The sequence below is a fragment of the Pinus tabuliformis genome, chromosome 6 (genome assembly GCF_031772625.1).
Source record: "Pinus tabuliformis cultivar Carrire ecotype Pingquan chromosome 6, CPIR1, whole genome shotgun sequence".
NCBI lineage: Eukaryota > Viridiplantae > Streptophyta > Pinopsida > Pinales > Pinaceae > Pinus > Pinus tabuliformis.
In genome coordinates, this window is record NC_142292.1 from 1893175930 (window position 1) to 1893202898 (window position 26969).

The following is a 26969-nucleotide window of genomic DNA, read 5'->3' on the forward strand; positions in this document are numbered from 1 at the left end:
GGAAATGAAGTTACAAGGGAGAGAAACAAGGCGCAGTCTAAAGTTTGGAGGGGAAATGAGATATGAAATCTTTTATAGGAATGTGCCTATGTAATGATGTATGGAATCTAGATTGTATATAAAGGTGCATTGAATATATAGGCATTATTACAAGCCCATTCAAACCCAAGTGTGACATCAACTTCAGATTCCCTAAACCCTCAGATGAGTTTGTGCTAATTATAGCCCAGGTTGGATTGGTAATAAATCTGGGTTTTACTTGGATTGAACTTACTACTAAAATAACAGAGGTTTTGGTCTTTTGTGAATTAAAATTCATGCAATTTGAGTGTTTTTGCAAAGTAATCTGCATTTTCTTTAACATTGTACACAAAAAAGGTAGCTGCTCTATAACAAGCCTGGGAAAGATGTCCATGATTATTAAATAAAATGAGGTCAATATTCAATGTCATTGAATAATATTCTCAGTGTTAATAAATCTAAATCTATGCTAGTTTATTTCATGAACGGAATAATCAGAGCTAAAAATAGTCGCCAAGGGATTGCAGACTACTTCCTCAATTTATCCTCTACACTCTAACTTATTTGTAATACAGCCTAGCATGTGAAGGGTGTGCTAGTTAGCAGAGTAGGGTAAAGTCTAAAAAAGGCTTAAATACTCGTTATCATCTCATTTCTCTAAACCCTCTCTCCCTTGCTTCTGTACTCCGTTCATTCAATATTTCAAGTATTCACTGCCTGTTATCTTCCTTAATCGCTTAATCCATTGAATTCAGTCCAAAAAATAAATACCAAGATGCCTACAACTACTGTTACTCGTTCGAGGAGGAACATCCCCAAAAGAGGGCAGGTGAAGGCAGCCATTGCCTCTTCCCTCGCCCAATCCATCAGATCAGTGTTAGGATCCCCTAAATCATTCAACCACTCTGTTGTTTCCTCTTCCTCTTCTCTCGCGACTGCAAATCGTTTGAGAGCACAATGAATGACTTGCAGATCAAATGGGCTTGAGTTTCTTTCATTACAAATTCAGTGATGCAGAAATTAAATCATTATGGATGAAAGCATGGGATCCATAGATCTGTTGTCCAAATCATTTGCTCATTTGTCTAACTCTTTTCCCCAGATTTGAAGCCCTGCAACAACAATGGAGTTTGCTCTTTATGCTGTAGTGAGTCACCAAATATAAAGAGGGGAAATATTTTCTACTATAGCAGCTTTTCCTAGTTGCAGTTGAAAAGCTCTGAAATACAAAGTTTGTTGATCAGAGATTTTGAGTTGAAATATATGGCACTTGATTCCCCTTGGCATGTGTAACTGATTTTGATCCATTAGTGGTGTTTATAAACTTCATCTATGTATTGGATTGATAGAAATACCCATTAACATGTAGAATAGACTTGAATCCTGTTTTTTACATCCAACAGCTAAGAGTTTACTAATTCATCATGCTTTTGATCCATAAGTGAGTGGCTATAAACCTTAACTCTGCATTGAGTGATGAATCATTTGCATGAATGTGCTTTGAATGTGTGGCTAATTAGCATGAATGTTCTTTGAATGTGTGGTTAATCAAATATGAATCGTTTGCATGAATGTGCTTTGAATGTGTGGTTAATCAGATATGAATTGTTTGCATGAATGTGTGGTTAATCAAGTACTCAACACTCACTTTGAATGTGTTGTTAATCATTTGAATGTGTGGATGCATGAATGTGCTTTGAATGTGTGGTTAATCAAATATGAATCATTTACATGAATGTGTGGTTAATCAACAACTCAACACTCACTTTGAATGTGTGGTTAATCATTTGAATGTGTGATTAATGAAATATAAATTGTTTGTATTTTGGTAGTGAATGTTAATGATTGAAGTTACATGTAGTTGAAGTTATTAAAAAGCTAAAAGATTTTCTATTGTTTATCTTATAACTGTTTAAACTAGAAGGAGATTATAACTGTTCACATAGTTGAAATTTGGAGGAGATTCTTTCATTTAGGTTAATGAAATGAAACTCTGAACAATTTATTTTGATTTAGGTTACTAATGGTCAAAAATTATTTTGAGCTTATAATTGCTCACCTATATGATGCATTCATTTGGAGTTAATTATATCATTTAGATTTATTGTGACCAAAATCTAATGTGAGTGTCAAATATGTAGGATGGAGAAAGTAGACGTTATGTGTATTCGCAACAGAGCCAAAATTCTGGGAACTGTAATTTGTGTGGGTGGAGCAATGGCTATGAGTTTCCTTCAAGGTCCTACTCTAGCCCAACTCTGGCCTCTGTGGGGACAATCAACATCAGTTTCCAACACTAATACAGTACACCTAGTGGAAACCATTATACACGAGGGAGATTCAGGCAACCAGATTAGAGGGTGTATTTACCTTATCTCAGCAGTGATAATGTTATCCACTGCCATGATATTGCAGGTCTCCCTACCACCTTTCATATTAAATTGATACCCAATTATAACCCTTTTCTGTATTTAGAAGTTTCAAAGCTCCCCACCCAATCAAATATATGATTATAATTTCATGTGCATGTTGAGACAATGAAGAAGTTTCCAGCCACACTATCCCTTACATCAATTACTGCCATTCTAGGCTCCATCTAAACTGCTCTCCTAATAGCCATTCTTGACAGGGGCATCATTCCAACATCATGGATACTGGATAGGGCTAATATTTTGACTGTGCTCACTACAGTAAGTCTACATACATGAATGATGTTCTTCCTCAATTTTCCCAGCCATGAATAACTTAAATTTTTGTTAGGTGGTTAAGTTGATTTGTGGAAGATTAATTCAATTTGGCAGGGAATCATATTCAATGCAATGGCATTTCCATTACAGTTATGGTGTTTGTGGAAACAAGGGCTAGTATTCATTACAGTATTCAACCCAGTGTCTACCGTGTGCTCAGAAATTTTATCATCTATAGTTCTGGGAGACACGTTGCGTTTGGGAAGGTGGGTGGTTTCTTATTTTCTCAAATATTCAATTCGGTGGTTTTTTATATACTCCAATATTCAATTTGTGTTAGAGTGGTTCAGGTAAAATTAAACTTGATTAGATAAAGTTATTAGTTGTTTTTGGGCTAATGAGAATCTATGGTTTTGTCCATGGTATTCATATGGAATATAGTATATTCTTAAGTCTTCAATTTCTATTAGAGTGGTTCAAGTAAATTTGTGCAATGGCTATGAGTTTCCTTCAAGGTCCTACTCTAGCCCAACTCTGGCCTCTGTGGGGACAATCAACATCAGTTTCCAACACTAATACAGTACACCTAGTGGAAACCATTCTACACGAGGGAGATTCAGGCAACCAGATTAGAGGGTGTATTTACCTTATCTCAGCAGTGATAATGTTATCCACTACCATGATATTGCAGGTCTCCCTACCACCTTGCATATTAAATTGATACCCAATTATAACCCTTTTCTGTATTTAGAAGTTTCAAAGCTCCCCACCCAATCAAATATATGATTATAATTTCATGTGCATGTTGAGACAATGAAGAAGTTTCCAGCCACACTATCGCTTACATCAATTACTACCATTCTAGGCTTCATCCAAACTGCTCTCCTAATATCCATTCTTGACAGGGGCATCATTCCAACATCATGGATACTGGATAGGGCTAATATTTTGACTGTGTTCACTACAGTAAGTCTACATACATGAATGATGTTCTTCCTCAATTTTCCCAACCATGAATAACTTAAATTTTTGTTAGGTGGTTAAGCTGATTTGTGGAAGATTAATTCAATTTGGCAGGGAATCATATTCAATGCAATGGCATTTCCATTACAGTTATGGTGTTTGTGGAAACAAGGGCCAGTATTCATTACAGTATTCAACCCAGTGTCTACCGTGTGCTCAACAATTTTATCATCTATAGTTCTGGGAGACACGTTGCGTTTGGGAAGGTGGGTGGTTTGTTATATTCTCAAATATTCAATTCGGTGGTTTTTTATATACTCCAATATTCAATTTGTGTTAGAGTGGTTCAGGTAAAATTAAACTTGATTAGATAAAGTTATTAGTTGTTTTTGGGCTAATGAGAATCTATGGTTTTGTCCATGGTATTCATATGGAATATAGTATATTCTTAAGTCTTCAATTTCTATTAGACTGGTTCAAGTAAATTTGATTAGGTAAAGTCATCAACTATTTTGGGGTTCATGAGAACCCATAATTTTGTCTAAAGTATTCATGTGGAATATAGCCTGTTTAAAAACAGAAAGACTCCATAAGTGAAAGAAATTAACATGGAGGCTTTTGGCTTTTAAATAGGTTATATTCCACAGGAATATCATGGGCCAAACCACAGGTTGGAGCCAGAAAACTACTTATAACTCGACTAAATCAAGTTTACCAGAACTACCCTAACAATTTACATTAAATTTATTATTTCTTCTCTCATTTTGCCTACAAATTTACAAAATTAAAATTTACAAAATTAATTAATTGAAATGCTTGATTTTCCTACACTAGAACAGTTTGATGGGTGTGATTCTTATATTCATTGGTCTCTACCCTTTTCTGTGGGGCAAAAGCCAAGACGATGCTACCCAGATCACAATATCTTCTGACGAAGAAGCAGATATAGCCATCACGGCAGAAGAAGAAAATCAGCACCCACCTCCTGCTTCTGAAGTAGTGGATGTGAAAACACCTTTACTACAGTAACATTCTTGACATTTTGTTGAAAAATTTCAATGTTTGCAATAAACACTTAGTCAGTTCGAACAAAGATGGAAACGCTCCCAACAAAAAGGGCTACCTAACATCAGAAGTTCCAAATTGCTCAGGCACACAATAGTACTAGGTAAATCTTTGATGTTTGTACCGAACAAATTTAACTTTTTCAAAGACGGTTGACTTCCAACCTGGGAAGGCAATAACTCCATTTGGAGGCAACCTGATAGATCTAAACATTCAAGAGTGGTGATATCTCCAAGTGTGGAAAGAGTCAAATTCAAACAATCACCCAAATGTAGATGTCTAAGTTGCAATAGATTTCCCTGAAAGCCTGGAAGCATTTCCAGACATTTACACCTAGAAAGATTGATTTCTTGAATATTTTTTAAATTTTCGAAGGAACTTGGAAGCATCTTCAAACTTTTGCACAATGTCAAATTCATGGTTTGGAGATTTCTCAGATTTTGAAACAAATCTGGAAGCATCTTCAAACTTCCGCACAGTGTGAGATTGATATGTTGGAGAGTTGTTAGATTCCCAAAGGAATTTGGAATCATCTCCAAATTGCTGCACTTAGAAATATTGGCGTGTTGGAGATTTACCAGATTCCCAAAGGAATTTGGGAGCATTTTCAAACTTCCACAGTCTGTCAGATTGATGTGTTGAAGATTTGTTAGATTACTAAAAGAATCTGGAAGCATTTCCAAACTACTGCACTTGGACAGATGGAAGTATTCGAGCTTTCTTAGATTCCCAAATAAAATTGGAAGAAGCTGCAATTTCGGGCACCCTATGAGGGTTAGACATCTCAAGGAGCTCAAATAACAAAATTCTTCTGATAGCATTGCTACATCTGCGTATGTCAACAATCGCGGACAATTCAGTACAATCTTTTCTAGGTGCTTCAGCGACCTTAATGACTTTGGAAACTCGAAAAATGGAGCTTCAATATTTAATTGCCGCAAGTGGAGAGGTGCCTGCAATGTTAAGTACGTTTCGATTATATAAGAAATTGAAAAGATAGGAGAATTCTTGCTCTGCAAATTGCTGCATCTATATGTACGTACCTCAGATCGAGATTGCCACAATCTTTTCAATTCCCAACCGAACACTTCTAAAACTCTTAAATCGCACAATGGAATTCAAGAAGGTAGTGATGAGTAGTTCGACACATTCCAATGAAGCCATATGAGTTTTGGTGACCACACCGAAGTCAAGATGCTTTCAAAGTTGCCTTCAACTTCAAGAAGTTGCAATTTCCTGATTCCGCAGACCTCTTGACTGGAACTTGTATTCAAGGGAAATTCTAATTCTGAATGGAACACTTCCTAATCTTCATCCTACCCAATAAAGGTGTACCAAGGAGCCATCCCAAATCCGCGCACTTCTGTTATCACCTGTTTGTGGTTTGAAAACAATAAACTATTATTAACATAATGTGTGGCAGACTGTTTTGAATACAAAATACCGAAAGTTCTTTAGACATTCAACAATTAGGATGGCTCAAACACTTATAGAGGATGATTGTTGCAACAACTCATGAAGATGAAGATTCTTTATCGGTCGCCAAAGCCAATGCGGTAATAATTCTGGACAATCCACAATAGCTCTTCCCAAATCTATGAGGTGATCATGCATTCTTATTCTATTTTCATCGTCCAACTCGACAAGACACTTGTTGAGCAGATTTTGAAACCCTGCCAAACCATTCCATCCCGAACCCCTCCATATTCTTACCCATGTATCCTTGTCTTTTCCTATCGAAAAACAGGCGATATCTAAAAATATTTGCCGCTACTCATGATTGAGAGAGTCGTAACTAATTTTAAGGCTCCTTTCTATCTCTGCAGGTAATATTTGGTGAAGTCCATTCAGTTGCTCTTCCTAGTAAAGTTTGTCATGTCCACAAACAAGCGACCCAAAAACTTTCAATGATAGAGGCAAACCATGGCATGCCTTTAAAAACCCATCTACAAGATTTTCAAATCTTGGTAGTGGATATGGCTGGAAAAAGGCATGCAAGCAAAACAGCTCTTGGGAGTGTGCTATATTGAGGCCTGGTAACTGATAAATTGACGACTTTGCAATTCCTGCACTTCTAAGGATATGCTTGACCCTAAACGTAACCAAAATCAAGCTCTTGGGGTGAAGGACATGCTTAATTGGCAAGAAAGGATCTAGTTGGTCCACATGACCTACATCATTTAATATTATGAGTGCCTCACAAGCTGAAAGATTCTTTTTAAGTATCTCCATGCCTTCTTCCCACCTCTCAATTTTGATATCTCTATCCTTCAAGTCCTTAATGAGTTTGCTTTATACATTGTTTAGAGACATTTTATTTGCATTTTCCCTCACATCAAATAGAAAATAGGATCTATCATAATCTGACCTCTTACGATTAAAAAGTTCTTTGGCCATCATTGTCTTTCCAATTCCACCGATGCCCACAATCCCCACAACCTTGACCTCCACATGCTCACCATGATGCAGTCGCAGTGTCCCTTAAAAATCTTGTAACTTTTCTGCCAAACTAGTTGGATATTTTGCCACATCCAATGGCATTGCAACATTTTTCAACACGGCTTGCACAACCTTCTCCAATAGCTCCTCTTCGTGCTCCTCCAAGAGTCTCTCTTCGCCCTCGTCCCTGAATATTAATTAAGACAGTAAAGTAAGTAATGACAAAAGCATACTTGAGATGTGATGTATGCTTCAATGCAACAGATTTAGACCTAATATGGATCAAGACAGTGGATATCCTTACCCATTACCCTCCTGCAGTTCAAAGTCACTTATATTCGTGACATGATGAAGGGCGTTTGACCAAGTCTGGATAGTCTGCAAGTCGTACTGCTGCTTCTCTTCGTGGATACGTAGGGCTTTAGCATATGATCCATCTTTATCTTTGCCCATCCACTTGACCTCCGAGGGCTTCACTTTATAGAAGACCGGAAGAATAATAGCTTTGGACTCCACCATGACGACCAGCGTATCCAGGCACCACCTGGATTCGGCATAGGTCGCAGATAAAATGGCTATATGGACAGAGGCTACTCAAACAGCAGCTTCTATGCAGCTTCTATCTGAGATGTAATATTGTGTCCAGCCTACAGTTCAGGCTTGTCGAGAAAGACTTGCAAGAGGCGACGGTATTTGTAACCATTAGACCAGTGCGCAAACTGTTTCAACAACTAATTTTTTGTAACCATTCTAACCTAATGGCTGAAATCTTTGCAATCGTCTTACATAATCCTATGGCATATAAAGATGACAGGTAGGCAGAGAGAACTAGTTTTTTGTAACCATTCTAATCTAATGGCTGAAATCTTTGCAATCGTCTTACATATAATCCTATGGCATATAAAGATGACATGTAGGCAGAGAAAGGAGTTGATTTCAGAGGGAAATGCCTTACGGCGTAATTAATTAATCGTCAATGGTAAAGGTGACATACCCATCCTCAGGTTTGATTTCAGAGGGAAATTCCTTACGGTGTAATTAATTAATCGTCAATGATAAAGGTGACATACAAGGTGACATACCCATCCTCAGGTTTACCAATACATCAAACAATATTTTCATATATTATTCAAAGTATAACACACCAATATACATGTTCAAAAATAAAAATATCTGCAATTATTTTGATTTTGATGATAATAACAAATTTAAACCCAGCTTACCAGGCTGACCATGACAATTCCCTCCATCAGACACATTGAGAAAGGTCAAGCTTATTTACCATGCCCGGTTGGGCTATATATACGCACTATTAAATTTATATTGGTATAACTTTAATTGTATATGCTTACAGCCCAACCACATTTAATATCCTAAACCACATACATTTAATATCCTAAACCACATACAAAATCCTATAGCAGAGTAAATATTATTTGCCATGGAGAAAAGCAGAGCTTATTTACCATGCCATAGGATCAAGTGCAAGAAAGGAAGCCGCACGTGCTTGAACAGGGCTAGAAACGTTAGGCTGCTACTAAAAACGTGTAACAAACTTATGTGTTAGTCTCCGCTTTGGTCTGTTCCGTAGTTTTAAATGCGAAGGAAGTCAAATCATTAGCACTACGTGTAAATTTTACAACGTCAATCCACTAAACTAATATTTATAAACTAATGTTTTTTTTATTTAATGTCAATCCACTAAACCAATATTTATAAACTAATGTTTTTATATTCAGTGCTTCAAGCTGTGGTTTTTTCCATTTTTATGTAGTTATACCCGGCTGCCCTACACATGGTTCAATGGATTTGAACTTGGGACATTCGTTTTGCATAATACTTGGTTAATTGACCTTGCTCTGTAACCATACAATATGACATTGTTAATAATATTATTATATGTAATTTTGTGGAGAATTTTAAGATGTTTTTTGAATGTATAAATATATTTTAGGGTTTTAAAAAATTAAGTTAATAGAGTTAAACTTATGTTGGGAAGAAATTATGATTTGATTTTAATAAAAATGGAAAGGGAAAAAAATTATTTAATAATTAAATTAAATGATTATGTGTTCTTAGCTCCCACGTGAATTTATGTTATATATTGAATGGAATGTTAAAAATTTAGTATTCTGTTGATTGTTGATTGTGGATAAAAAGAATTGTTCATGAAAAATTGAGGTGAAATCTTGATTTGTCTTATTTAAACTAGTTTTTTTACTATATATGGATTCAGCACCATGTAAAACTCCTAGGGTGCTTAGATTGCACATGATTACCCATCAAGCTTGTCATTTCAATAAATTCTTGCCAGATTTAAAAAAGTTAAATCGGAAAAACCCACTATAAAAATTTCCAAAAAATCACACTAAAGACAACTCTTTTTTTATCACATTCACCACTAACCACCACAAACCAGTGTAAAATCGGACATCTAATTGGAGTTGGTAAATATGTGTTTCATCAGTTCCTTTTATTGGGTGATATACAAACGATTGGATTTGCAAATTGAAATTAAAGTAGAATTCTATATCTAACAGATAAAATCCCATTGCACAATATATTGGTGTGTTAATTTCAATGGTCAATAGCTTTTAGATTTAAAAAACTGTATACAACTTGGAGTTGGTAAATATGTGTTTCATCAGTTCCTTTTATTGGGTGATATGCAAACGATTGGATTTGCAAATTGAAATTAAAGTAGAATTCTATATCTAACAGATAAAATCCCGTTGCACAATATATTGGTGTGTTAATTTCAATGGTCAATAGCTTTTAGATTTAAAAAACTGTATACAACCCACCGTAGTATTAAATACTGCATATCATGGAGGATAGAAAAATTCCATTTTGATTTCCAATTTATTTTAAAATGGTATTATCAACCTTATGGACAGATAATCATTATTACTGTCAAATATCACAATGTAAATATCCCACATGGAGAAGTTAATAGCTAAAAAATTTACATGCTATAAAAGAGATCATAATCAGTATCAACGCTCAAATGCAACGTATTTTGCAATTTCACCGTAAGAGCTTATTTTTGGCTTATATTGAGATGACATCGAGGAATATCTAAAACGAGGTACATAACAAGGAGCGTGATACCAACAATGTCTAGCGAAACTGTAGGAAATAACAACTTACAAGGTTCATAGTATAATCAATTTTTTTCCGAATACTCTATAATCATTAATTTGATGTTGACAAGACAGAAAGGGATCTCCATATAGGACTCTCATAAGCTTCCAGAAATCCTACTAATGGCGTCCATGCTTAATGAAGTGACAGGATCTTTCCTGAAATAAATTGTGTACAAGTAATTTCTGAAAAAATTTAAATTATGTCACCAGCAGTTTTAAAGGATCTTTCCTGAATAAATTGTGTACAAGTAATTTTTGTAAAAATTTAAATTATGTCACCAGCAGTTTTAACCCTTTTGCAAAATAATTGAAATGACAGGTTTCTTGATTGAAAAATAATAGAAATGGCAGGTTTCGTGAGTGAAAATTTGTTCAGCCAGTACAAGTATTTTCTCCAAAACTTTACAGATCAGCAAAATCTTGAGATCATGCTATTAGCACTTTTAACCGTTTTCAAGAAGCCTTTTAATTATGCTTATCAAGAATGCATCCAAATATACCTGTTCAATGTTTTGACGTAAGGATTCCTATGGCCTTCTGAAACATAGTTGTATGCATGTAACCAGCCGATTATTTCAAATTTTCCTGTACTTGTAATTGACCATTACCCACCAACGCAAAGCTCATGATCACCCAAAACAGATTCTCCTCCATCACCCAAAACACATTTTCCTCAGACATGTACAGCAGAAGCACGCCTGCTATGAAACTCATCCCCTGCGTATACCCCACCTCGCTGTCATACACCGCATATGCCTTCAACACATTGTGGAGAGACCTCTGCGCAAACTGAAAAATTAATAAGCCAGTCAGTTGAGCCACAAGAGTCAGTTATGAGATAAGTCGGTTATTGAAAAGAAAAACATCCCATATAAAAACAATTAGGGAAAATGGAAAATCTACAGAAAAAACCATCAAGAACCAGCTAGTTGCAAACATAGATGGCATGATGGTTTGCTCCTCAAAATGTTTCGTTAACTCTGGCAGTTGCTCCTTCACAAGTGTTTCAAAGTCAAATAGACATTTGTTGAGTAGAGGTAGACCGTCCAGGTATAGCCCTCCCAATGGAGTATTCGCTCCGCCTTTGAGCAGCACTACCATCACCCAAAAGGCATTCTCCTCAGACATGTACAGCAATGGAGTATTCGCTCCGCCTTTAAGCAACACAACCATCACCCAAAATGCATTCTCCTCGGACATGTACCATCACCCAAAATGCATTCTCCTCGGACATGTATAGCAGAAGCACGCCTGCTATGAAACTCATCCCCTTCGTATACCCCACCCTTATACATGTACAGCAATGGAGTATTCGCTCCGCCTTTAAGCAACACAACCATCACCCAAAATGCATTCTCCTCGGACATGTACCGTCACCCAAAATGCATTCTCCTCAGACATGTACAGCAGAAGCACGCCTGCTATGAAACTCATCCCCTTCGTATACCCCACCAAGACAGCGCGGATCACAGGAGTCAGTGATTGAGCTGCAAGAGTCAGTTATGAGATCAACGGTAGTAAAGTTTTTAATCATCTAACACTAAATCTAATGGTGAATAACCAAGACAGCGCGGATCACAGGGGAGTACATTTCAAATGGAAACGCCTTACGGCGTAATAATATCAAGAACTAATTCCCTGCCCTGCCTGCTCTCTATCGATGATTTTTAATCAGAACTTCATTTTGGGCTTAATATCAATTAGCCAATCCAGAAAAGTATTTTGTTAATCTGAAAATAATAACATAATTCAATGGCACTTCAGCGATTAATGAGAACATTTTTTTATTTGTATCTTAAATATATTTCTTCGGTGGTATGGACTGAGCGTTATATTTTTAATGTTACATTAACATGACACAAATCTCCAATGCCTGTACCGTAACATTTTTTTCCTGAGAATGGCTAATTACTACTTGATTTAAAACAATTTCACGTCCAACTGCGAAGATATCTCGCGATCCATTCCCACATTTAAATTTCTTTATTTTATTACACGTGGATCTTGAGGGCGTTTTTAAGTTTACCATAATTGTTGTTTAGGCGTAAAATACATACTTTAATCCATCTATATATAATTGATGTTGGAGGGGTTTGTTATTTTTTAAATATAAATTTACGCTTAAAAATGTAATAATAATGTCAAATAATTATCTTATATAGTTTAATATAAATTCAGGATGGGGTGTTGTAAAAATAAATATATAGTTATTGTTTTACAAATAAATAGACATGGTAAAAGTAAATGTATAATCATTGCTCTACAAATAAATATGGATAAATACTTTATTATTTGATAAATATTTTATTTTTATTATATTTATCGATAGTTCATTAACCATTTAATTTATAACTCATATATAATTCATTAACCATTTAATTTCATAAATATTTTATTTTTATTATATTTATCGATAGTTCATTAACCATTTAATTTATAACTCATATATAATTCATTAACCATTTAATTTCTAACTCATATAGCTTTGCCAATTTGAAATAATTTAAAATCCAATTCATTAACTACCGTTATGTAATACCCATCAAATATATACAACACATGACACAATCATATTTATAGATATTTCTTTTACTCATCTAAAATGTAAACATCCTCAATCAAACCTACCAAAATGTCCCCCTCAACAAAGATACTAAAAGCACATGTCTCTATAAAATTTGAATTTAAAAAAAAATCGATCTACTTCATCAATCACAGTGCCGACGAGATAGTACGAAGCAATAATAAATAAATAAATGGCAAAATCCATTTAAGGTTTTATTTTAAAATATATTTAGGTGTTAAGATATGATCAAGTATTGGAATGGTTTATGTTTAATTAAAATATCGATATATGTTGAAAAATTTAAGATGAAATTTTGATTTGTGTTATTTATGTAGGTTTTTTGACTATATATATCTGAATTCAGTACTCTGTAAAATTTGTAGGACTCTTGCATTATGTACTGGTTATCCATAAATTCCTACGTCATATGAAATCATGCAATCTGGCTTCCAAAAAAACACACAAAAAACAATTTGTCAAGTTGAAAAATAATAACGTCATATGAAATCATGCGATTTGGCAGAGGTTTCAATATTCTCCGATCAACAAAATTATTACCGTTATGGTTAACGTTGGATACTTCCGAGATCATGTGACCAGCTGCGTTTCGCTTTTGAAAAACTCTAAATGCGCTCTAACATCTATCACCTCGTAATTTGCTAAAACTCCGACCAACATCGGGAAGGTCGCGGCCTCGGCTTTATCAAATGACGCGTATTTGTCCAATAGAGGGTTTGACAGTTGCGCTGTCCAAACTCCATGTAATTTCACATACATACTCCCATCTTCATTACTTCTATCAAACGAATGCCTAATCATCCACCGCCAATATACACGTGTACGTTCCGATGAAATAGTCGGCGGCAATCCAGCGCATCCGAGCTGGAAGGCCGTTCATGGACGACTGGTTCTTGAGTGGGGACGGGGACGGGGACGGGGACAGGTCGAAATCAGTTAGAAGTGGCCTACATCGGGTAGTGGAGTAATTGAAGAGAATCCTCGTTGTGGTTTTGGCACTACCTATATATTATACCAAGCCCTGGCTTAACAACTCCCTGCCTGATCTCTTTAGTTGTGTTTTCTCTTCTTGGGCAGCCTCTTAGGTTTAAATTTTACAGATAGAGTTTTTGTCACTACAGAAATTTATAGAATCCTTCCCCAATACCCAGAGGCAGACAAGATGGGCCAATTTAGTGCAATTCTCTGCTTGGTTTTTGTTTTAGGATTGACCAATTCAGCCTCTACCGCACCAGCACCTGCACCGTCGTCCAAGGCAGCAACGTCCAAGGCGTCGCCAGTTCAATCCCCGACAGCGGTAACTGCCGCTTCTCCTCCTACTGCAACTTCCCCAACTGTTTCTTCTCCAGCGTCTGCTCCTTCTAAAATCGCCACCCCAGCAACCTCAACTACCTCTCCCGCAGCTCAAACTCCGGCATCTGGTCCCTCAGCAAAAGGCCCAGCCACCGCTTTGCCACCAAGCACCAGTAGTGGGGTTGTCTCTATCCCCACCATAGAGCAGATGGCTATATTCGGAACCGCTTTACTTGGAGGAGTCGCCTTCCTCCTTTAATCTGCATCCCGCGTCTTTCTCTTCAGATTAGATGAGATGATTATTTCTATGTTTCGTACTCTTTTCTATGATTCCACTCCTGGTTTGACAGAGTGGATGGTCGCCATATTCATTGGGCTTTCTTTATTGTATAATTACTTCTTCTGTTTTTTAAACAAGTATTCTTTATTTACTTCTGGTATAATTTCTATTGACTATTCTTATTCAGTTTGGGCGTATAACCATGGGTGCAATTTTTAGCAGTCAAGCAATCCAACCAAGTCTTTGGTTAATGGAGAAAACAATAATGCATCTCATTTAATCGATGTGAACATTTCCTTATTTACATCATAAATACATATATCTTGGATAGTATGAACGGAGCAATGTGTTCTTAATATTACGTTAACATGACACAAATTTCCTAACTTTGAACCCTAACTCAAATAATAACAATATTTTTTCTGAGAATTGCTGGCAATAGTTACAATGATATGCTTTTAGATTTTCCTGCGCATTATAATGATCAATCTGCAACTTATAACCTATAATAGGGCATAGCCGGTGAAGATAAATGTTGTTTGAATGGTCTTTGTGTAGTCCTTACACAATACAGGTCTTTTGTATCCGTCTCTATATTATGATACAGGCTTTAGGCTTTGCAGAGATGGAAGACAACTTAATTTCTGTGATAAATCTCTGATGGGTTTTGTATTGGCCACAGTCATCTCGTTGGTGGTATATGTCGTATATTCTATTCCCTTTTCTGGTAACGTCGAAATACTTTCTTTCTCGGTCTTCTTGATGATATGTAACTATCTTATTTTAATTTAATATGATTACCTGTGATTTACATATATAAAAGAAGTAGAGCGGACCGGTTTAGCAACGAGATCTCCAAAATCGTTCATAGATGTTATAATGGGCCAAGAAGAGCTGCCTTCATAAACACATCTGATTTCAAGGATCATGCTGCTAACGACAATGATTTCAATGAACAAGTTGGTAACGACAAAGCTAGGCAGGGATGTCTGGAAAACTACTCAACGAATTGAGAGATTGGGAGACGACTGCGGATCCAATAGAGCCTCTCAAGATTATGTTCAGAAGGCTTAATTTGGAAATTCAAGGGCCTTTGTTTTTGAAAAATACGTAAAATCCTGGGTGACAATAGAAGAGGAAATCAAGACGGTGACACCAAGATATCCCTGATAGGTTGCGGTTCGTTTTCCGAGTCTTCCATGCACCATGGATAGAAACAGGATCTTCGATGGTGGTCAATGGTTCACAAATCGGACGCGACTCCTCATCAAGTGCCAGCAACCAGGTTTTCATGTCTTAGTGCAGGATTGAGTGTATGTCATGTTGTTGGGAGGGTTTAATATCACGTTAACATCTAGGTTCAAGTTCCATTGTTACATGAAGTTCTATTGAAAACTGTTTAGTTCAAGTTTCATTATTACATAAAGTTTTATTGAAAATTGTTCTTTTTAATTAGTTGGGAGGGTTTAATAATAATTTCCCCATTTTGGTTGAAGTTTAATTGTAATATGAAGTTTTATTTGGAATCTGTTAAAAATAACTGATTATTCTTATATTGAGAGTTGTAAGTTAAAGTTATATAGAGAATTGAGTCAAGTCATATTTTAGGTAAATTTGAATTTAATGTGTGTTTGGAAGTTAAATTATTTTGGGCGAATCATTAGTCTAAAAAAGTTTAAATATCTCTCTAATCAATGAATTTAGGCTTATGTGATCCATATCAATTTTGAGAATAATCTTTGGCGAAAAATCACAGCGAGATATTTTTCGGCGAAAAATCACATAGAGATATGACGTGTTTTGAATCCAGTGTGGTTCATCGTCAGGACAAGTTGAATGAGCAAATCTTGCTATGCATTATAAATAGATCGAGCAGAATATCCCATGACCAAATTCCCTGACGATAAACAACATCTCTATGTGATTTTTCGCCAAAAATTCTTCTCAAAATCTCTCTAATCATTAAATTTATGTGATCAATTAAAAAACCTTAACTTATATTATTATATGTGTCATTTCTTATATTATTTTATTTCTTTCTTCCTTTGCCTTTTCAACAAATTGATATCAGAATCCAACAATCATCGCAAGATCTTTGGTGCTTGCAAAGCCGGTAAAAAGAAAACCAAATGAAAAATCAACAGTTTTTTCTTTTAATTCGGTTACGAAATTGTCGTACTATTAATAAATTAAAAATAAGCAATTCATGTAAAAAGTACGACAGTTTGTCGCAAACCCACCTTGAGATAGAAATCTGAAAATTTGCCCAGTTTCACTAAGCCCGGTAAAGTATTAAAAGAAAAGGTTAAAGCCGTGAGCTTGCAAAATAAAGGGTTAAAAGTTTCTGTTGCAAATTATTTTTTAAAAGGCACTTTTTTCAAAAGGGCACCAAAAGTTTTTCGATGTGAAAAGACTCACGTGGGTTATTTTGACTCGTATCAATTTTTTATTAATGAGTGAATTCAAAAATATTTTAAAAACATTCGTAAAGCTTAAAAAAGAGTTTTTATAAGGTTTTACTAAAAAGTTTTGAAAGGATATTTTTTTTTAAAGGATCATACTTTGATTTTTTGGATTATAAAGATTTATAAAGAAGTTTTATAAAAAAAAAAATTCTTATTATAAAGAGTCCGAAGGAGTTTATTATAAAAAGGATTATAAAGTTTGAAAATAAGTTTTTTTTTTATTTTTTTAAAAGATGGTTTCATTTCATTTCTAGTAATAGAATGATTATGATATGTGGGTCATTAAGATGTAGATCACATTGAAGGCTTATGATGTTTGGGAACAGTAATTACAACACTTAACAGTAAAAAATAAACACAAGCATACACCTATAATTTCAAGCATTTCTTAATTCCGCATTGGTTAATCAACAGGACTTGGGAATATTCAAGTTTTGGAAGTGGGAGAGGTTATTGTAAGTTAGACAAGAAGCCTAAGAGCCCCATATTCAGATCAGGTTGTATGAGAGCTTAAGATTGGTTAACCCCACCTTCAATGAAAGTTATATCAGAATGCTTGATTGACAAAAAGGTGTTTGAACAGCAAGAGGCTGATTGTCTGCTTGTTTTGCAGACTGATTATTTTATGAGTTTGCAGAGGTAAAAGGTTGTTGAATAAACTCTTTATTTATCTTGATGAAGTTTTTTTGTTCATCGACATAATGACAACTTTTACAAGTGGGTCCTCAAATTTTGCGTTCTTCACAAGATTCTTTGATGAAGACATGATGCAAGAATTGTCCACCATGATGGATATGGTGAGAGAAATGTATGAGGATGGAAGGAAAAGCAGTAGACTTAGAGAGCAGTTGAATGCCATGAAGGAAGAGAAGCAGTTGCTTGCTGACAAATTGCAGGAAATGGAGAGGCAACTTCATATTGCAAATATGAACCTGAAGAGGATGCATGAGTTGGAGACACAGCTCTTTGTTGCCCAAGAAGCCTTAGTCAAGTATCAGCTTAAGGAAGAGGTAAACCATTCCAGTTTGTCTTCAAATTCTTCTGAGAATGCTTGTATTGGTTCTTTTGAAAAACATACTAAAGGCATAGGTTCCAAGCTAATGTCCAAGATGGGCTATGAAGGAAAGGGCTTGAGAAAGCATGCACAAGGTATTGTTGAACCAATAATGATTAAGGAAAGGCCTAAGTATTTGGGTCTTGGCTATGGACAAGCTTACGGAGAAAGTTTCAAGGTTGCCATGAAGGCCATTGAAACAGCTCCAAGAAGGGGTTGCATTACAGAGTGTGAATATTGTATTCATGAGGAATGCAATAGCTTGAAACATCATTTGCAGGATGCAGGTGTTCAAAAGCACACACTTGAACCAGAGAGTTGGGGAGACTCCAACAACCTTGAAGACATTGATGGTGTTCCAAAGGGAGCCACTTTTTCATTTGATTCACCTCCTCATGAAGGCAATAAAGGTGAAAGAGAAAGTTATAAATCTGGTTCTAAACATATTCCTTTTGACTTTGCAAAGCATGATAAATTTCCACATAAGTATGGGGAAAGAGTTGCATGTTTCTTTTGTGGTTTGGATAACCATAATGTTTCTAGATGTTGGAAGAGAATGGCCAAATATAGGAAGCAGAAAAAGGAAAAGAAGCAAGAAGCCAAAGGTCCATTGGACAAGGCAAATCATGCTATCAAGAAGATGCACATGCAGTGCACTTACTGCCATAAGCAAGGACATCTTGCTGCAAAATGTTGGACTTTGAATCCAGCAATGCTTCCACAAAAGCTGAAGAAAGTAGAAAGAGAAGATGGCAGAAATGGAAGTGAAGATTCCATGAATGATGTGTCTCAGAATGATTCACATGATGATGCTGATGTACAGACAAAGGTAGTCCCTTTGAAAGGGATTGGTAAGAAATGGTTAGAGTTCTTATCCGATTGAGATGGCATGTCTATTGATGCATCTACATTATATTTCATTTCAGCTTCATAGGTACAGTGTGCTTAAGTGAAAGTTGAAGGATGAAATGCATACATGAGCATGAGATGCATGAACATAAGGATGTTGATGATTTCCTTGTTTTTGAACATGTATGTATGATTAACTTGCAGGGTTGATTGCTTTGACATGCATATGATGCCATGTTGACTTGAGAGAAGTTAACTTGGTCTATAAATGGAGATAATGATGAAGTGTTTCATATTTTGAAAAAGAGTCTTAATGGACTTTTTCTACATGCTTGACATGAAGGGTAATTTGTTTAAAGGCATTTTTTGTGGGCTTGTTATCTAGTCTATCATTTGTATGCACATACAAGACATGGAGATGTTCACAAGACGTGAAGTCTGTTTCTTTTGTTGAAGCAAGAGTTTAGTCCATCTAGATGTTTTCTGTATGCCTGTTCTTGTTAAAAGTTGTTGTTGGCAGCCTTTCAAACAAATGCAAATGAAATTTTTGTGGAGCAGATGAACTTCACATTTGTTTGAGCCACCTTGGATCAATGATCAAGGCAAAGAAGGTCAAACCACCTTCTATGACTAGTTCAACAGAAGTTCTGCAGGAAGGCAAGGAGGAAGACAGTTCTTCCCAGGAAGACCAACCCATCCAAGAAGGGAAGTGGTCAGAAACTTTGGTTCAGAGGCACTATGCAAGGCAAGTGTAGGGAGGCTGAAAGAAGAGGGTGAGTCACTCTCATTTATTGTTCAGATCAGTATATCAGTCTTTTGGAGACCCAAAGTTCTCTTAGTGGGAAGGCATGATCCAAAAATAAATCCTGAATAAACCTCTAAGTCTAAAAGACTTCATATAAGAGGTAAAAGGTGCCAAATGGCACAAATCCAATGTAAATTAGAGGAAAATGAAAGTCACGGGCTGCTCTCGGAAATAGTCTCATTGCAGAGATCTCTTCATTCTGAATCCAACGCAACTTGAATGGGCGAAAATAGACTTGAGATGAAGAAGTTATCACAAAGAGAAGCTCCCCTTGTTCTTTGGAAAAAGAGGCAAAAATCCTTTAAAAATGGACAAAAGACCCTTATAAGGGAAAATCGCATCACATGAAGCCAATACTTAAAGTTGGATGGAAGGCACCCCCGATCAATGACCTCCGATGATCGGATCGGCGAGTTGGATTGGGGATAGACAGTGTATATGAGGCAAAGGTCCCAAGCCGAGCGATATGCCGATCGCCAATATCGGCGAATCGCAGTCGGTGATGCCATGAGGCAAGTGCAGGACCCCACGACGCGCGATATGCCGATGACGAATATCAACGGATTACAATCGACGTCGGCAGCAGTCACACCATATGGCTTACCCCGAGTCCCTACGATACACGTGACTTGCGATATATATACATATATGTGGACCCGACAGGGCTATGAATGCTAATACATAATATTTTAGATCCGGTCCAAAGCCATTTTCACGGGATTTTTCAGTATTTTAATGTAATTATAAAATAGAAAGGGAAACCTTGGAATATGGGCCGAAGCAACTTGCGATAGCGATTATGGGCAGACCCGATAAGATTATGGATGCCATTTCATAACATTTGAAGTCCAATTAAACAACCAAAGATGTGTTTTTCGTGCATTTCTCTGTATTGCATTATGTGTCCATTTCTGCATAGGAAGGCAAAACGACCAGTTTTGCCGTGCGCTGGTCCATTTCCATTGGAAACTTCCATCACACCTGTGCGTTATGAAGCTCAGAGAGCCATAGAGGAGAAAGAGAATGATTATGCGCAGAGAAAATGGCTGTGGAAGCCGCAGAGCTAGAGGACTGCCTTAGAAAAGCCAGAGAACTCAATTAACAACAGGATTGGTTGCTGAAGGTTGTTGGAGTTGTTGGGAAGTCGAGTGACTCACAAAGGCACGCCGAGGCCAAGAGAAAGAGCTCAGAGAAGCCAAAGCATAGAGCCACGAGCCAAAGCGAGAGACGAAGAGCCAGTGCGAGAGCCGAGAGCCAGAACCGGAGGCAAAGCCAAAGAGCCAGAGCCAGAGTTAGAGCCGAGAGCCAAAGTCAGAGCCAAGAGCTAGAGTCAGAGCCGAGAGCTAGAGCTAGAGCCAGAGTCAGAACCGAGAGCCAGAGCTAGAGCCAAGAGCCAGAGTGAGAGCCGGAGCTAGAAAGCTAAGAGCTTCAGAGCCATGGATGAGATGGTAAAGAAAGCCCATCGTGTTTTGTGTAAACCGATGGAGTTGAGTCACAGACTTGTAAAAGAATTATTGCCATAATCCCAGAGAGCCTAGTTGAGTTGACTAGAGCTCACAGAGATGTAGCCCAAGAGTTTTGGGTGAACTCCAAATTAATATTGTTGTTATGTGTGTGCTTTACTTGCTGCATTATTTACTGTTCTTTGTATTTAAAATATCAGCATAAGCAACAGTAATTACAACACTTAACAGTAAAAAATAAACACAAGCATACACCTATAATTTCAAGCATTTCTTAATTCCGCATTGGTTAATCTATAAGACTTGGGAATATTCAAGCTTTTGAAGTGGGAGAGGTTCTTGCAAGTTAGACAAGAAGCCTAAGAGCCCCATTTTCAGAGCAATTGTTCAAATTAACTTTTTGAACAATTTAATCAATGAAAGAAGTATTTAATAGGTATTATAGGAAGAGAAAAAAGTGAGAAGAGATGACCCTACTCCAGATTTTAAAAATAAAGAGAATAGCCATTCTCTTTGTTACACCTCATATTGTATGAAGCTTCACTTTGTGATTTCAATCACATTGATCGAGATATTTTGTTGATTTCTTAGAATTGTTTGTCTTTCAGGACTCTCAATTGCTTGGTGAGATGATTATGCTTGTTATTTGGGATCCTCACATATACTTTCCTTGTTGATCACCCCTAGTTTCACTTTTGTATGCTTTTGGAGTATATTGTCTCATTATGGCATGGTTTAGTATATATACTTACCTTTGATATGGATGGTGGTTCTATCTCCCTAAGGGCTTAAATGGTGATTTTAGGAGTTAGATACCTAATGATGTTGTTGATGTTTCCTAGTGAATTAATGTGTAGATTTATTATGTTGGTGTCACTAGAATGGGGTTATAATCTCTTTATTCCTGTCTTTATATAATGTTTTTATGTTTGGATCACTCAGGTCTCCTTGGAAAGATTTGCATATGCGATTTAACTTTTTGGAGTTACAACATTGTTAAAAAATACCCAGGGGAGAGTGTTACATTATGTTAATAGTCTCATTGATACATTATTTCATAAATTTGAGTTAAAAATGGGTGTACTACATATGACGATGATTTAACCTTTTCCAAAGGTTTTATCTTGAATTTTGATGTAATAATCTCTTAGTGGTGGTGTACCTTAGGTTGGGACTTTTGTTTTTTTATTATCATGGTGGTTTTCATTTTCTTTATTGTAGGCTAGTATCTATATTAATATTATACAAAAAAGGCTACATTTATAACCCATTATGGCCCACTAAGGAAACCAGATCAATGGGTGTCAAAAATGTAATCATTAATTACTTTTCAATATCAAGAATGATCTTAGTTAAAACCAATAAGTTATGTATTAACTTAGACAAAGTATTTTAGAAAACATGGACTAACCAGAAAGTAAAAAATCATGGAAGCATGTTGATTTAATGAGATTGCTATCAATTCAAAGTTAGTCTGGAAAGCTTAGGGCTAATGATACGTGAGGCATATCTTGTTGTAGATGTTTTTTTAGGTATTACGTCATCCTATAAAATTATCATATTGGGGGATCGCCTCTTGTGTATTGAGTCCATGCTTCCTCTTTCATTCTCTTGTTGTCCTTTTAACATATCTAAAGAACTATAATGTTGAATCTAATGACCACTTTTAAGATTAAATCCACAATTGAGCTATGAAGGACTTCGTGATCTATAAAAATGCAAATGTTCTAAATAAATTGGTATCTTGAGTTATAGAGAATTTACAATCAAAATATTAACCTTTATAATCCTAAAATATTTGTTCCATTGTCACTTTATGTCTTTTCTACTTCATTGAAGATTCAAAGTTTTCCATTTCCTCCTTTATCCTTGGAGAAAATATGGATAAATAGAAATGATTAGATCCAATAGTATTGTTTCATGCATACGTTAGGTATTTGCAGTCACCATGAGGCTAGTTCAAGAGGCAGATTTCATTTATCCCTAGGCCCCTATACTACTTATTTCAAGGTTATTTTGTATGGGAATTATTTCCGTAGTTAATCACTAAGGGGAGGAGGAATGGTTGGAGGGATTAGCATAATTGGATAAAAGGAAATATCAACTAGGGGAGACAAGAGTCAACATGGACAATGAGGCACAAGAGCATCAAATGCTAGTGAAATTTGGATAAGGAAATCCAGTAGAGTGATGCTTGAGATAGAGTTATAGAATTTATTTCAAGACATATAGAGTGATGAGAATGATAAGGAGAGTATATCCTTGATTCTAAAAGACTAATAATTCTAGAAAAGAATAAACCTTTCACCTATCAAGTAGCCATATACACCTAAATGTTCCTCTAATCTCCTGATCAAGTTAATTAAAATATTTGAAGTATGAAAAACTAAAAGTAGCATGAAAATGCCAACCAAGAAAAGAGGTAATAATATAGGACCACATATACTAAGCTCAAGACCAAGTGTTCTAGTACCCCTAAACCCTTCCCTCTCCTAGAGGAGTTCATCCTAGTCAAGCCATGGATTGGTCATATGAATCCCTCACCTATATTTCTTATGATTAATCCTTTATGCCTAATTTTCTTATTCACTTTTCACATAATAGCTTATGGATCATCTACTTTCACCATAAAACCTCATCTCGTGTACCTACTCAAGTGTTGTATCATTAATCCGACACACATTTGGAATGTGTTACTTTGATCTCACAATATTTTGTTTATCCCATCAATTGTCAAAATTCAGCTTCCATAACACCTCCATCTATCACCCTATCATGGTGGGGTTTCACTAGCTTATATAACATCTTTTATTTACATTATAAAATTTTTATTAGAATACACCTTTCATTAGCACACATGTTCATGGTGATTTAATAAATTGATGACTATATGGAGGGGGATATGGTTTTATTTTAGCATTTACCTTGATTCACACAATTGAGGTTAATTTAACTATTCAATGGTTAAATTAATATCATTTATCCAGTTAAGATTTATTGCTAGGGTTCCCAACTTCATTGAATTCACTTTCACACTTGAACGTGTTATTTGGAGTTGGTTATTGGTTTATATTGGTAGCCCCATCTTCGTTGTCACAATTACCAAAGCATGCATTATTTTATTGTTTCTTTGAGAGGTTGGCACATTTCTCTCAGGTGCACTCTATTTTATTGTCTACACATCTGTGTGACATGGCACATGGAGTAATAGTTTATTATTGAGGTCTTTACCCATGATACTTCCACCTATGACACACTTCATTGGAGAGTATTTTATCATTTGTGAGTGGTTAAGATAGATTTTCATATCGATTATATGAAAAGGACATGTTAAATAGTAAACCATTTAAATATTTAGCTCGCGCTATTGTAGTAAACATCATACCTTGTCTCTCCTTTTCTCCATTATTAATAGGTTGAATTCTATAACAAAAAAATCAACGTACATTGTTAATAATTTTTGTTCTTACACTGAAATCAACGAATAATGTTAATCCAATCATTTTAAAATTAATGTATCATCATACATCCAATTACAGCAAGTCAGAAATCAACATCTACACTGAAATCAATGAATCTAATGCAAGCAATCAAATAAGATTAGAAAATAACATTTACGCTAAAATCAATGCATCTAATGCAAGCAATAAAATAGGATTATAAATCAACATTTACACTCAAATCAATGCATCTAGTGCAAGTAAGAAAATAGGATTATAAACAAACATCTACACTGAAATCAATGCATCCAATGCAATTAAGCAAATAAGAATATAAGCCAAAATCTACACTGAAATGAATGTATCTAGTTCAAGCAATCAAATAGGAATAGAAATCACCATCTACACTGAAATCAATGCATTTAGTGAAAGCAATCAAATAGGATTATAAATCATCTACATTTAAAGCAGTCCATCTAGTGCAAGCAATCAAATATTATTAGAAATCAACATATACATTGAAATCAATGCATCTAGTGCAAGAAATAATATAGAATTAGAAATCACCAACTACACCGAAATCAATGCATTTAGTCAAAACCAACAAATAGGATTAGAAATCATCTACATTGAAATCAATGCATCTAGTGCAAGCAATTAAATATCATTAGAAATCAAATCCACACTAAAATCAATGCATCTAGTGCAAGCAATCAAATTGGATTAGACATCACCATATACATTGAAATCAATGCTTCTAGTTCAATAAATCTTCTTCCCTCTCTCCCCCCTCCATATATATCTATATCTCCCTCTATCTATCCTTCTTTGTCTCTCTATCTCAACACCCCATACACACATGCTCTCTCACTCCATATGTATCCATCCCTCTATCCCTCCCTCCCTCTCTCCATCTCTATCTTCTTCCATATCTTCACTTTTCATCTATATCTCTATCTTCCTTTGTCTCTCTATATCACCCTCAAAACATACACTCTATTTATCCAATCTATTTATCTATCCCTCCCTCATCCTCTCTCTCTCTCTCTCTCTCTCTCTCTCTCTCTCTCTCTCTCCCTTTTCCCCTTCTCTCCCTCTCGCCTGCTTATATCTCTCTTCCCTCTTATTGTCATCTCTCCCTCACTCTCCATCTTCCTTATCACTCCCTCTCTCTCTCTCCACCTTTCTCTTTGTATTTTTTTCTTCTTACCTCCATCTCTCCCCCCCAACAAATCCATCTCTTTTGCACTCCCTCTCTCCACTCTGTCACATACTCTCTCACTTCCTTCCTCTCTATCTCTCTCTCTCTCTCACACACACACACAAACTCTCTCACTCTCTCTCTCTATCTCTTCACCCTCCAACTCTGTTATTATATCCCTCCCTCTGTCCTCTCTTCTTCTCTCCTCCATTCTCTCCATCTCTCCTTCTTTTTCTCTTTATCCCATCCCAAAAGATACACACTCGCTCTCCATCTCTCCCTTGTCACTCCCTCTCTCTCTACACTTCTCACGCTGTATGAATTTATTCTTCTCTCAGTCTCTCCCCCTCCAACTCCATCTCCCTATCCCTCTCTCTCTCCTCCTCTCTCCCTCCCTCTCTCCTCCTCTCTCTGAAGTCCACCCTCTCATATTTCATGTCTCTCCCTTTCTCTCTTACCTACCTCTCTCTTCCCCTCTCTACCTCTCTCTCTCTCTCTCTCTCTCTCTCTCTCTCTCTCTTTTCCCTCCAATCCTTTCTCTTCCCCCGATGCTTTCCTACTCTCTCTCAAGTCTTGTTTCATGTTCTTCCTCTCTCTTCCTTTCTCTCCTACCTCACTCTCTCTTCCCCCATCACTCTCTCTCTCTTTTCCCTCTAATACTCTCTCTTCCCCCACCACTCTCTCTCTCAATCTCTCTCTCTCTCTTCTCTCCAATCCTCTCTCTTCCCCCATCTCTCTCTCTCTCTCTCCAACCATGTTACTATATCCCTCCCGCTCTCCTGCTCTCCCACTTCTCCCTATCTCTCCTTATTTGTCTCTTTATCTCACCCCTAAACATACACACTCTCTCTCCATCTCTCCCTTTCACTCCCTCTCTATCCCTCTCTGTCTCCTCCTCTCTTTCAAGTCCTCTTTCTCATCCTATCCTACTTTCCTCTCTCGCTCTCTCTCTCTCTCTCGCTCTCTCTTTCTTCCAATCCTCTCACTATCTCCCTCTCTCTCCCACCTCCATCTTTGTGTCTCCTTATCCCTCTCTTACCCTTCTCTACCTCTCTCCTCTCCATCTATCTCTCTCTTTATTCCTCCTCTCCCCTCTCCTTCAGTTTATCTCCGTCTCTCCCTTGTCACTCCCCCTATATCTCCCCCTCTATCACTCTATGTCTTTGTTCTTACCTCCCATATATATCTAGAGTTAATATATATCATGATATATT

The 26969-nt window shown here is 36.4% G+C and overlaps 1 protein-coding gene across 1 annotated transcript; it reads left to right on the forward strand.

The window, feature by feature from the left end:
• Window positions 1–14047: 14047 nt before the first annotated feature.
• On the forward strand, window positions 14048–14462 carry LOC149266730 (uncharacterized). Its single transcript, XM_089397286.1, has one exon. It carries the CDS (start codon window positions 14068–14070, stop codon window positions 14455–14457), a length of 390 nt encoding a protein of 129 aa, XP_089253412.1. The 5' UTR covers window positions 14048–14067; the 3' UTR covers window positions 14458–14462.
• The last annotated feature ends 12507 nt before the right edge of the window (window positions 14463–26969 follow it).